The sequence below is a fragment of the Sparassis crispa genome (genome assembly GCF_003851025.1).
Source record: "Sparassis crispa DNA, contig_000002F, whole genome shotgun sequence".
Classification (NCBI taxonomy): Eukaryota; Fungi; Basidiomycota; class Agaricomycetes; order Polyporales; family Sparassidaceae; genus Sparassis; species Sparassis crispa.
In genome coordinates, this window is record NW_020939749.1 from 2,143,895 (window position 1) to 2,156,178 (window position 12,284).

The following is a 12,284-nucleotide window of genomic DNA, read 5'->3' on the forward strand; positions in this document are numbered from 1 at the left end:
TATTAGTATTCTTGCTATCTGCTCGTCTGCTCGCAGGCCCCGCTTGTCATATATCACCACTTGCGCTTCATCTGGTTCCCCATGTGTAAGCTCAATATATACATCTGGAATCGGCATCACATACTGCCTCACGAACACAAGCACCGAAACGAGTAAACTCCTCTTTGCAAGCGTCCTGTTTCACGTCCACGTAGGTGGCCAGGATGCACTTGCCGTACGCGGATGCCTGCACAGAGCATGTGGTGGTGGAGTGCAAGGCCAAACGGCGCAGTGGGGATAAAGACGACGTTGCTGCTGGTTGCATGAAGGTACTGGATGTTTGTAGTCGTCTGAGCTGGCGCTCGTCTGAGAGACTCCCGGGTCACGGCATGGGCGGCGACCGCGGCAGGGACAGGAAAATTGGTCATACCACACACAGGACGCATAACCCCTTTTTTCCCGAGGAAATAACTTGGAAAAATGTGTGGAAATCAATAAAGTTATACTGCGGGAAAAACATGAGGAAAAAACGTGTAAAAGAACAAAGCATTTCCGCAGTTTTTCCACTGGAAATAAGTTGGTCGCCAAATATGGTAATTCTGTCCGGGTTTTGGCATGTCCTGGCATGTCCAGTTGCCTGATATGGTAGGCAACTTATTTCCAAGGGAAAAACCGTGAGAATGTTTTGTTCTTTTCTCACTTTTTTCACGAGGTTTTTCCTCTGAAAATATATTATTGATTTCCATGCTTTTTGCCAGGTTATTTCCAATGGATAAAAGTGGTAATGCTTCCTGTGACAGGCTCCTAAAACCATCCGTCGTCACAGCGTTCTCGCTCCTACACCACCACCACCGTCTGACTAACCTCTCTACTCGTCCTCTGATCTTTGACTCTGTTATTGCCTTCCGGCATTAAAAACCTTTCTCCGCCGAACTATTCGGGTCTTCCGCGATTATCCTGCTGCCTCTTGCTCACCGTTAGCCCCTATTCTAATGTCGTCGTCTAACCTCCCCCCGCCGCCTGAACGACCCCCTGTCGGATATGACAGGGAGGAATCACCTCCGATTGTCGAAGAAGGAGTCGAAGAACCATACGTAGGAGTCGAGTTGTTTGTTTCTGGCCTACCACACGCAACAATCTACTCCGCGTCCCATCGCCTTCAGGAGATGTTGCGCGAGCTTGAGCCTACCCACCCAATAACCCGCTACTTTGTTGTACGCCTTGCAGATTCCCGCCACGCTTGTGATTATGCCTACGTAGCGCTCGACCCGGCGCTCGCCCGCCATCCTCGCCCCGATCTTCTTGAACAGCTGCGAGGCATACTTGACAACATACCTGGTATCCATGCGACCTGGAGAGTTGCCACTGGGCCGGACCGCACGCGTAGGGTGGTCTTCCCTATGGACAATAAGGAGCAGGCGACACGCATGCTGGACAGGGTGCGAGAATGGCTCACTGATCGTGGACATGAGTACCAACTCTCCTATGCCAGTTGCCCGTCAGGCGCCTGGCGACTCACCTTTGACCTCCTTGACTCTGAGGTTGTACAGTCCCTGCTTATCAACCCACCAGTTATTGATCGCCATGCGCTTACTGTTTCGCGACCACGGTTCATTACCCCTATATACGGACTCGAGGTAGCTGTCATGGGCCTGCAGGATCTTCAGGGAGTACGTGCTCGCATTGACCGCTTCATTTACCAGCGATACGGACAGGGGGCCCTCATTTGTAGTCGCATGGCTATGAATGGGGATGTTTATACGGCAGTCCTGAGAGATTGGGAAGTCACCTCCCACTTTATCTCGGACCCGTTTGACCTCTTCACTGACCACCCCCTCTCCCGCATCGTCTCGGCCTCACGACCCCTCCTCCTCTTCCTTCTCAACACCTACGGTGTTCCCGCTAACGCCGCCGTAATACAAGGCCAGGCACTCTCTTCCGCTGACTCTCGCAATCATCAGGCCCAACTCGATGCACTACGACAGCAGGGAACAGAGGCTGTTCGGATGTACAACGAGATGTTCCAGCGTCAGCAACGCATGCTCGATACTTTGGCGGTCAACTCAAACCAGATCATGTCCGCGCTGACGTCCATTGCAACCACCTCTTCTCTTAACTGCCGTCTCATTGGTGCCCAGTCCACACTCAGTGGCCTGCGTGAGCGACACGATCTCATGCAGGATGTTCTCGTTTTCACACCAGAGCAAACACGTCCTGTACTAGCACAATGCATCCAAGGCATTGAACATCGGATTGATGAAGAAAAGGAAACCGTAGCTAAGATCCAGCTCTCCCTTGAGAAGCACGAGGCCCACACGTTCTCGCTACTACCGCCAGGTGATACTTCAGCACCTGGCCCTCTTCCCCTCGGCCCGCCGCGTTCCCAGAGTCCTCCACCACGAGCGTTATCTCCGTCCGCCCCCCCTTCGGTCCCGATCCCTGCCACAGCCCCCACACCACCTGTGTCTTCCGCCTCCTTCCCGCTTTCATTGCCTACACAGCAGATGCCACCGTCTCGCCTACCCACAGACCTCCCTCACAAGCGTCCTTTCCCAGATGATGATGATTATCTCAACCCGCCTTCTCGGCGGCAACATGACGATGATGACCGAATGGATGAACTGGTACGTTCCCCACAGTGCATGTATACTTCTTGCAGGTCCCTCACTCCCCCGCGCAGTGAGGAGACGGATCGCTCGCAGTCATCTGTGTCCCTTTCTCTACAGTCACCCCATTTGCGTCAAAAGCCCCGCAGTGCGCAGGCGGAGTGCACGTCCGTTTCATCATCCTGCTTAAGTTTCAATGACTCTCTTTCTCCTTCCTGTCTCATGGACACAGCGAGCCTGCCTCCCCACCTGATTAATTACCTTCTCTTCGTATTCTCTACTACCTGTGATCGGATCGTTTCCCTCTTGTACTTTCTATCCCTCCTCCCCTTTCTTTTGCTACGTCTCCGTGGCTCCAGTCGCTTCCTTATTGTGCTGCTTTTCACATTCCTCTTTGTAATACCTGCGGTTACGGCGGCGTCAACATTTAATATATTCGCTGTAAATGCCAACGGCTTAGCGAATGTTTCCAAACAAGCCGCAATCGCCTCCATAATTTCCTCCCAGCGCCCCCACGCATGGGTGATCAACGAGACCAAGTCATCCTCCCCCTTGGCCTCGCGCATTAGGGCTGGTGACTACACCACCCACGAATCTCTCGGTGTTCCCATCGGTGCCCACTCCCACCACGGGAAATGGGGAGTTATTGTTGGAGTCCGCAAAGTGCTACACACTAAACGCGTCACAACGCATGATTCTCTACAGGGCCGTGCAGTTGCACTCGACATCGTCATCCCAACCACCAGTGGGCATGGATTTACGCACCGCCTCATCGCCATTTATGCTCCTTGGGATCCCGGCGGGTCCGAAACTGACAATGCCTTCTGGAGCCTCATCGCGGATCTATGTTCTACTGCACCGTTCTCTTGGACGGTGGTTGGGGACTGCAATGCGACACTGACACTCTCCGAGTCGTCCTCTGCTAACCTTCGTATATCGGCCGCTTCTTCACAATATCGCACGTTCCTGAACACCTCCCATGGGGTTGATCTATGGTCCCAACGCGATGACGCTGACGCCTCTTCCATGTATACTTTCCGCAGCAACAACGGTCTCTCAATTATTGACAGAGTCGCTCACTCCTCTGTTGGTATCCTCACTGGCCTTGTGCAAACCTCCAACGTCTTCGTACCGGCTACAGACCATCGGCCAATTACCGCTTCCCTTGCGCTGAGCCCTCCCCCACGATTCGGTCCCACATCCTCTACAAAGATCCCGTCCTTGCTTCCTTACACTGAATTCCCCGCGCGATTTCTCTACCCCAAGCGGTCTGAGAAACATCAGTTTGATACCTTCGCGGAAACGGTTGACAGGCTTGTCCGCGAGCGTGACCTCCACAACATTCCCATCACGGATGAATCCTCTTTCCAGCTCCGGTACCAATCCTTCACAGAGATTCTTCACAGTGCCGCACAATGCGCCTTCGATGTTCCCCATCGTCACTCTTCCGGTGATGCACGCCGTGTCTCCAATCCCGACATCCGCCAGGTCATGCTTGAACTACGACGTATTGGGCGCCTCATCTATGCAACAAGGCAGCACTCCCTGCAGCACCTTGCGCAAGCGCATACTTGGGTTCACACCTACCTCGATGACTTCTACTCCGCCTCAAACCCCTCCTCCGATGTCCCATTTCATACTGCCTTCCTCACCTTCCTAACTGCCACACGCAAAGCTCTTCATCACGTACGGTATCATCTCGAGCATCTTGAACTCCATCGCCGTGCTGTCCAATCCGGACGGGCACGTATTAATGCGGTCCTTCTCGGCGGATCTAGTAAACGCCTATATCCTCATGCTCATGAGATATCCGGACCGCCCTTGGCAATTACTGATCCTCAACAAGGCGATGCCTTCATCACTGACCCCCAGATGGTGAAGGATGCGACCACATCCTACTTCCGACATCTTTTCTCTCGTCGTCCCCGACAATATCCGGAACCTGACAAGCCCTGGCTGAATACACCCTCCGTGCTACAGATCCGTGAACGCACTGCCTCTGACCCATTCTCCTGGCCTTCTCCTATGACCCTCCTTACTCTCCGTTCCACTCTGCGCAAAGGCAAACCTCGCCCCGCTCCCGGGCCTGACCAGTGGGAGAAATGGATGGTGAAGGCCCTTCACGACTTCTCTCTTGATATCGTACTCGACCTCCTTAATTATGAGATATCCACATCGTCCATTCCATCTTGCGTCAAGCCCTGTACTCTCTCCACCATATACAAGTGTGGCGTCCCCTCCGATCTTGTGAACTACCGTGGGGTTTGCTGCAACAACTTTCTCCTTAACACCCCATTCGCCTGGCTCAACTCCCTCCTCGTTCCGTATCTGGCTAAACACTCGGTTTTACCATATGGGCAGGTCGCCACGCAACCTGGCGTACAGGCCCGAGACCTTACCTCCTTTCTGGCCCACCTCGAGGCCTGGTCCAACCGTACTTCCACCCCAGTCTATATTCTCAGACGTGATCAGACAAAGGGGTTTGACCACTTGGAACCACAGGGATTCTACGATGCAGTCCACGCATATGGACTTCCCCCGTCACTAATCACATTCGACCAGTCCGCACAGACTGATGTCCCTTATCGAGTCAAGACCGCCTACGGTCTCACTGCTCCAATTGTCATCTCGGGAGTTACCAAGCAAGGGGGCCCCCTTTCGGGGCTCAAGTCGACCCTGACAACAAGTATGGGCAACCACTGGCTCACAGACTCCGTACACAGACGAACCGATGTCGTTCGTGTCACTACTTGTCACAATCGGCTGGCCGAACACCATACTCCGCTTGACTCATCCCTTCTCAAGCCCGTTATGGTCGAGGCTACCGACGACTCAGCGATACTCTCGCGATCAGCATTGGGATTGCAAGCATCTTGCCTTATGATGGAGCGCTTCCAGGCCACCTACGGATGGTTCACGAATTGGGTCAAGTCCCTCGTCACCATCCTCAATGTTCCGAGCCCCCCTCCCACTCTCTCTTTCCCATCCGTCCCGCCTGATCGCCCACATAGTGGAGATGTTGTGTATCACACCCTTCCTGTCTCTACATCGCACTTCGAATTCCTTCGCACCTCCATCAATGACCCGGATCACCAGTACCGCCGCATTCTCGACATTGTCTCCTCTTTCCAGCTTCCCACACTTACGATTCGCCTCCCAATTACTGCGATCCGACGGATCTTTGTCCAATGCCTCATTGCTCGCATCCATCCTCTTCTATCCTTCCAACCCATCTCCCGAACACACGCCCTAGACATTGATCACCAGATTGCTCATCGAGTTCACGACTACTTCCACTTTCCCTTTCATTTCAACTCTTCCCTCTTAACTACACCACTCGACCAGTTTGGCTTCGACTTTCCATCTGTCTCCCACCTGAATGATGCCCTCGCGGTCTCCGGACTTCTACGTGACCTTAATCATCACGTCCCCACATTCCGCGTCATGGCACAGATCACCCTCGCCGACTGGACGTGTCTCATTAATGGCTGCCGCGACCCTCTACAAGACCCTTCTGCCGACTCTCTGTTTCTTCATCAGCGACACCACCTCCCCTTTTCGTGCATACTCGCCCATTCCGTTCTCGCTGACCAGCACATTTCCATCCGCAACACGGATCAATCCTTCTTATTCCATAATCACGTCTCTCTACAACACCTCTCGCGTGCGATAACTCCGCGCTCATCACACCCCCTCTCACATTACCTTATCCGTTCTCCGTCTTCCATCGGCCTCACCTCCCTCGCCCAACTTGGTCAATGGTCCCTTCGCCCAGATACAGATGCCTCCTTCCAAGCGAACGATCTTGTCGATCGTGTTACTGCATCATCCCCTACGGTGAACAAGTATTGGACATTGCTCAAAACCTGGCTTACAAATCTCCCATTCTCGCGCTTCGTATCACTTCTTACCTCATCCAACTGCCACTCCCTTTACATTCCTGATTTTTCCTCATGGACCCTTGCTCTACCCCGGCCTGTCCGACAGCGCAATGCTCACGAAACGCTTCGCACCCTTGCCCTTGCCTCTCCGCACCACCTCACGACTCCGTCCGCCTCCTTACTCGCTTCTGATGCATCTATGATCCCCGCCAACCCCTCCTTTCGCTGCCCTCGAATGGTCAATTTCGCCGCAGTAAATCACACCTCCTCACTCGTCGCCTCCTTAGCCAGTTTCCGCGCATCCTCCACCACTACCCACGGCGAGATCTACGGTATGATTACTGCCCTAATTACCGCTCAACCCCCTGTCGGCACCAGCCCCCCTCGAGATCCCTCCCTCTCTTCTCCAACCCTAACGCCTATGCTGGTCACCGATCATCTCAACTCCGTACGGCTTATCAATGACTCTCTCGAGGCCCCCTTACTCCCGCATCAATGGTCATCCCTTCCAGCACGCTCACTTTACCGTTGGCTTCGCGACATTCTCTTACACACAACACACCGCTCTCCCGTTGTTCACGCACCCGCCCACACTACGTCGACATCACCAACATCCCTCGCCAATCGATCCGCTGACACCCTTGCTTCCGCATCCCAACGTTTCCTCCTTCCGCCTCCTCCCGCGCCGCTTCCCACATTCTTCATGGATCGCTACACCCTCTATTCTCCCATCGACGGTTACATCGAGTCCAACATTCCTTCCTATATCACTCAAGCTATCGTTTACACAGATTGCTCTCGTGCTGCATCCCGACCTTACCATACCTTATCCCTCGCGTTGTACGACAACCACTGTCCTCCTGATCACCCGTACACCCGTGCTTCATCAGCCTTCTCTGCCCTCGTGCAGCTCTATGCACGCTCTGCACAGCTCGACACCGCTCTCGCGCGCTTCCACCGCTTTGGAAACATCTCCCCGCGATGCCATTTCGGGTGTGATGCCCTCGAAACCGCACATCACGTCTTCGTCATATGTCCGGTTTTCGCACCTCATCGCGAACACGCTCGTACAGACACCCTCACTGAGACATCGGGCATTCTCACTACTGCCGCCGCCCCCGATGACCTCTCAGTGCAAATCCTCTCGTCTGCACGCATATTGTTCACTGACCATGATATGTGGCCCCTATATCATGCGAGATATTTTCTCGGTGTATTACCGCCCTTACCAGAAGGCGAAACACTCCCGCACCGCCGCCTTCTGCTCAGAATCGCGCACTGTTGGCATCGAGCATGCATCTTTCTCGCCGGCAGAATCTGGGCTGAATATAAACGCAGGTTACGTCCTGATCGTTCGACAACGGCTGCCTCTACCATCGCGCTTCCCCCTCGCCTCCATCATCTCTTCGTTTAGTTTACATATGTTTTTTTTAACCTACATTGCCTCTTTTGTCTCGTATTACCAAGCCGGCCGATGAGGTATTACGTACCTGAGCTATTTTGTGTAGCGTAGTCGGTTCGAATTCATCCGTTCTCCATTCTACATCCCACGTTTATGTTTTAGAAGATCATGTGATATATGTTTTATGAGACTTACCCTTTATATCGAAAATTACTGGATTAGGATGAGGACTAAGAGGAGGTGAACGCTGTGAGACGGCTGGCCCAACTCGTCATCCGAGGTTATGCCGATCCCGAGCAACATCGTTTCTCGCTGGTTTATTCGCAGCAAACCCTAGCCTGGGGCTTATTTTCTTGCAATCCAAAGTGGGTGCTTGCTATGTGCACCTGCTAGCTCACTGCATTGCAGCAGAGAAAAATCACTGTAGCACTGCAGTTGTCTCTAAATTCAGCTGTTGGAAACCAGTCTGATTGCAAGAGAATGTCTAGAATCTGCACACACATCCAAACCATCTACTACCTGTGCAACAAATCCCAAATCTTTAGATGAGGCTGAGGATGCTGATTTGCCCTGCAAATGGACTGGAACTCATGCAATATTTGTCTATCATCATGTTCTGCCCTAGCGAGCACCTTCCCTATGCCAGCACAGTGCAGTCAGGCCATGAGTGCACATAGTAAGCACCCAATTTGGCCTGCTTCGCGCTCCAGAAAATAACACCCGCGCTAGGGTTTACACGCGAGAAAAGCTCGCTTCCATAAGCTCGGAAGAAATCGGGTGATGAGTTGGGCCAGCCGTCTCACAGCGTTCACCTCCTCTTAGTCCTCGTCCTAATCCAGTAATTTTCGATATAAAGGGTAAGTCTCATAAAACATATATCACATGATCTTCTAAAACATAAACGTGGGATGTAGGAGTGAGAACGCTGTGACGACGGATGGTTTTAGGAGCCTGGTCATACCAAGTCCCCGGCGGGGGCGGGCCGCTGTGCTACCCAGGGTTTTTGGCGCGAAGCGCCAAAAGAGTACCCAGGATTTTCTCGCCGACGCGTCGGCGAGAACATCTTATTCTCAATCTTCTGGCTGACGGAAAGTCTACACCCTCCCGCACGAAGGCTTCTAACCCTTGTGTGTATGATTTTCCAGCCTCCTCTCAATGCTTTAGGCTTCAGCACTTGCACCAGCACATGCTGTCGAACAGTAGTTCGATGATGCACTCCATCAGCAGACACCAGGTAAGTAATTAAATGTCTTTTTCTTCGTTTCTCATGACGCTGACATTTACCGAGTCTGCCGCTACCCGCCTTCGCTCCTGCACTAACGCGCCTGTATGCGTGCCTTTCTGTCCTGCGCCATCGCAAGCCCGATCCAGACCTCCTGCCTCATCGCACATGCAGTAGGGCTCGAAGTGCTCCCTCTTGTCGAACGCAGTCCAAGTGTGCCCCCATGTGCTCCTCTTGCCCCTCAACCTGTGGTCAGAATGGCCTGAGCCTATTCCACACCATGTTTTCCACTCCAGGTCGACTTGCTCAGAAACATCTTGCCCTCTCCCGTACCTCCGTCGGTCCCCTAAAGTGATGGGCACGCATGCGTGCTTATCACGCACGTCATCATTTGTATCCCGCGCGCCACTCACAGTCTTGCGCGCATCGTGCGCAGCCGCTGGTCACCGGTCACCAGTCATAATGATCACAATATTGGTGAGCATTCATCTTTCCCTGCCTGCAACTGTGTTCCCCTCTCTTTTCCCCCTGTTTGGATTATATTCTGTATTGTTTTGTAGTATAAAATATATTTTTTGAATCACTGCTGGCTCGGATTCTTGAGGAGTTATGTGAATACTGCTGTGTGGGACTGGTCAGTTGGGGTTAGGGTTAATTGGTCCAAAGTCACGCGTAGGACCAATCCGACCAATCGGTCGACCAATTGGTCCGGACCCTTGGTATGGTGTTGTTGCCCGTGTCCCTGCGGCAACGCCATACCATACGGTCGACCGATTGGTCGGATTGGTCCTACGCGTGACTTTGGACCAATTAACCCTAACCCCAACTGACCAGTCCCACACAGCAGTATTCACATAACTCCTCAAGAATCCGAGCCAGCAGTGATTCAAAAAATATATTTTATACTACAAAACAATACAGAATATAATCCAAACAGGGGGAAAAGAGAGGGGAACACAGTTGCAGGCAGGGAAAGATGAATGCTCACCAATATTGTGATCATTATGACTGGTGACCGGTGACCAGCGGCTGCGCACGATGCGCGCAAGACTGTGAGCGGCGCGCAGGATACAAATGATGACGTGCGTGATAAGCACGCATGCGTGCCCATCACTTTAGGGGACCGACGGAGGTACGGGAGAGGGCAAGATGTTTCTGAGCAAGTCGACCTGGAGTGGAAAACATGGTGTGGAATAGGCTCAGGCCATTCTGACCACAGGTTGAGGGGCAAGAGGAGCACATGGGGGCACACTTGGACTGCGTTCGACAAGAGGGAGCACTTCGAGCCCTACTGCATGCACGATGAGGCAGGAGGTCTGGATCGGGCTTGCGATGGCGCAGGACAGAAAGGCACGCATACAGGCGCGTTAGTGCAGGAGCGAAGGCGGGTAGCGGCAGACTCGGTAAATGTCAGCGTCATGAGAAACGAAGAAAAAGACATTTAATTACTTACCTGGTGTCTGCTGATGGAGTGCATCATCGAACTACTGTTCGACAGCGCGTGCTTGTTACGCGGCAGCGAAACACGAGCGTCTAGTCGAGTCGTCACGAGACAAGGTCTTAGTCTAAGACACAAGTCCATTCAAGTGACACTTCTGGCGATGTCCTCGCACTGAAGGTCGATCAGAGTTCGTTCTTATGACTCGTAGTAGCTGTTTGCTACTGACGGTCGATCTCAATCAAAGACAAGTGAAAAGCTGGTTTAATGGTAACCAGGTCGAGATGGGGATCCAGCTCAACAAGGTCGTTTACTTATACAAAAGGTATCCGCAGTACTACGCAGTAATGCGAGATCGTTCATTGGCTAGATAAGGTGAAACGATATCTGGGCAAGGCAACAGCGAGGAAGTAATATGTATGAGAAAGCTGAGTAAGGTCGTGAGAGATAATCAGTACTGATGGGGATAACGAGTCGTGTATCAGAACGAGGTAAAGATGAGGCGTACATGCACGTCTTGCATGCGCGATAAGAAGAAGGTCCGGAGTTGGATCCGGTGTAACCCTATACTAGGGGTTCTGGACATCTGGGTAAAGAATCGGAGGTTGCGCTCCGATGAGTCACGTGTTGGATCACGTGGTCTGGTAACGTAAAAGGAACAAGGAAAAGAAAAAGAAAAGACGTGCCACAAGTGGGGATCGTTGTAACATCAGCTCCCGTCTAACGTTTCTTGTCCCACAAGAAATATTGTGATCTTCATCGTCGTCGGGGGCAGTCGCGGACATAATGATCTCCTCCACATCTGTAGCATGTCCGCCGGCTGGTTCGTGATCCTTGTTCGGGGATACGTCCATCCCTGTAGGGATGACTGCGATGCGAAGAAGTGGATGCGGTCGAGAAAGATGGTTGGGATAACGGAGATCGCCCACTGGGTACGTGCGAACGAGGAGGGCGAGGTCGAATGGGAATTGGTTCTGGCGACGAGCGAGGAGTGGATGCGGGTATTCCATTAGTGGTGTATCCGAGGATGTGTCCGATGTCTTCGTCCCCATGCTCCCTCCAAATCTCCTGTGCTGTACGAGTGACCGTACTGCGCATCAACGACCAGACTTGGTCGACTCTGGTCCGGGCTCTACTCGTCCTTTCTTCTGCTGCGATGAGCTCTTGTCTGGCCGTCTGCATCCACTCGACCATTTCTAATGCTCGTTGCATGGAAACCACCGCTTGTCGATCTTGCGGGCGATTTCGTAAGGCGACGAGGATATCTGTGAAGTCGACAGGAACACGGATAGCTGAGACCAGACATGTGGCAAATTCTTGTTCGTCCGATGCGTGACTGAGTTCGATAGAAGGTGAGGGCGATGAGGCGTGGATAAAGGGTGTCTGTGCTCAAGAGGGTACTCCATTGACAAGCGTAGGCGATGCAGGTATGCTCATAATTGTGGAGGCGACTTCAGCGAGTATATTGTGAACAAGGTCGTCTGTAGCGGAAGTGGGCATTGATGATATATCGTCTTCTCCTCCTTTTATACCTTTCGGTCGTTAAGGGGATCGCGGTTATCTGTGATGTGAAATAGAATGTCGTGGATCCGGGTAATAATCAAATAGATGAAAATCCATTGGACGATAAAGAGTATTCCCACAGAGATAAGAGCTGCCTGATCAGTTCCAGGCATCGTTCTGATCACCCCAGCCGTTAGCGTGCGGGCTGTCTCGCGTGAAGAGTGTGTGTTCGACAAGTCGTCTGATAAGGATT

The 12,284-nt window shown here is 52.6% G+C and overlaps 3 protein-coding genes across 3 annotated transcripts; 2 read left to right on the forward strand and 1 right to left on the reverse strand.

The window, feature by feature from the left end:
- Positions 1-53: 53 nt before the first annotated feature.
- Positions 54-304, reverse strand: SCP_0307080 (hypothetical protein; the record flags this gene model as incomplete). The annotated part of the gene is made up of 2 exons (XM_027756097.1): positions 54-71; positions 125-304. 2 exons carry the CDS (start codon positions 302-304, stop codon positions 54-56), a joined length of 198 nt encoding a protein of 65 aa, XP_027611898.1.
- Positions 305-971: 667 nt separating this feature from the next.
- Positions 972-7,880, forward strand: SCP_0307090 (hypothetical protein; the record flags this gene model as incomplete). The annotated part of the gene is made up of 1 exon (XM_027756098.1): positions 972-7,880. The coding sequence occupies one exon, from the start codon at positions 972-974 to the stop codon at positions 7,878-7,880; it is 6,909 nt and encodes a 2,302-aa protein (XP_027611899.1).
- A 3,457-nt stretch (positions 7,881-11,337) lies between these two features.
- SCP_0307100 (hypothetical protein) lies at positions 11,338-11,541 on the forward strand (the record flags this gene model as incomplete). The annotated part of the gene is made up of 1 exon (XM_027756099.1): positions 11,338-11,541. One exon carries the CDS (start codon positions 11,338-11,340, stop codon positions 11,539-11,541), a length of 204 nt encoding a protein of 67 aa, XP_027611900.1.
- Positions 11,542-12,284: the final 743 nt, after the last annotated feature.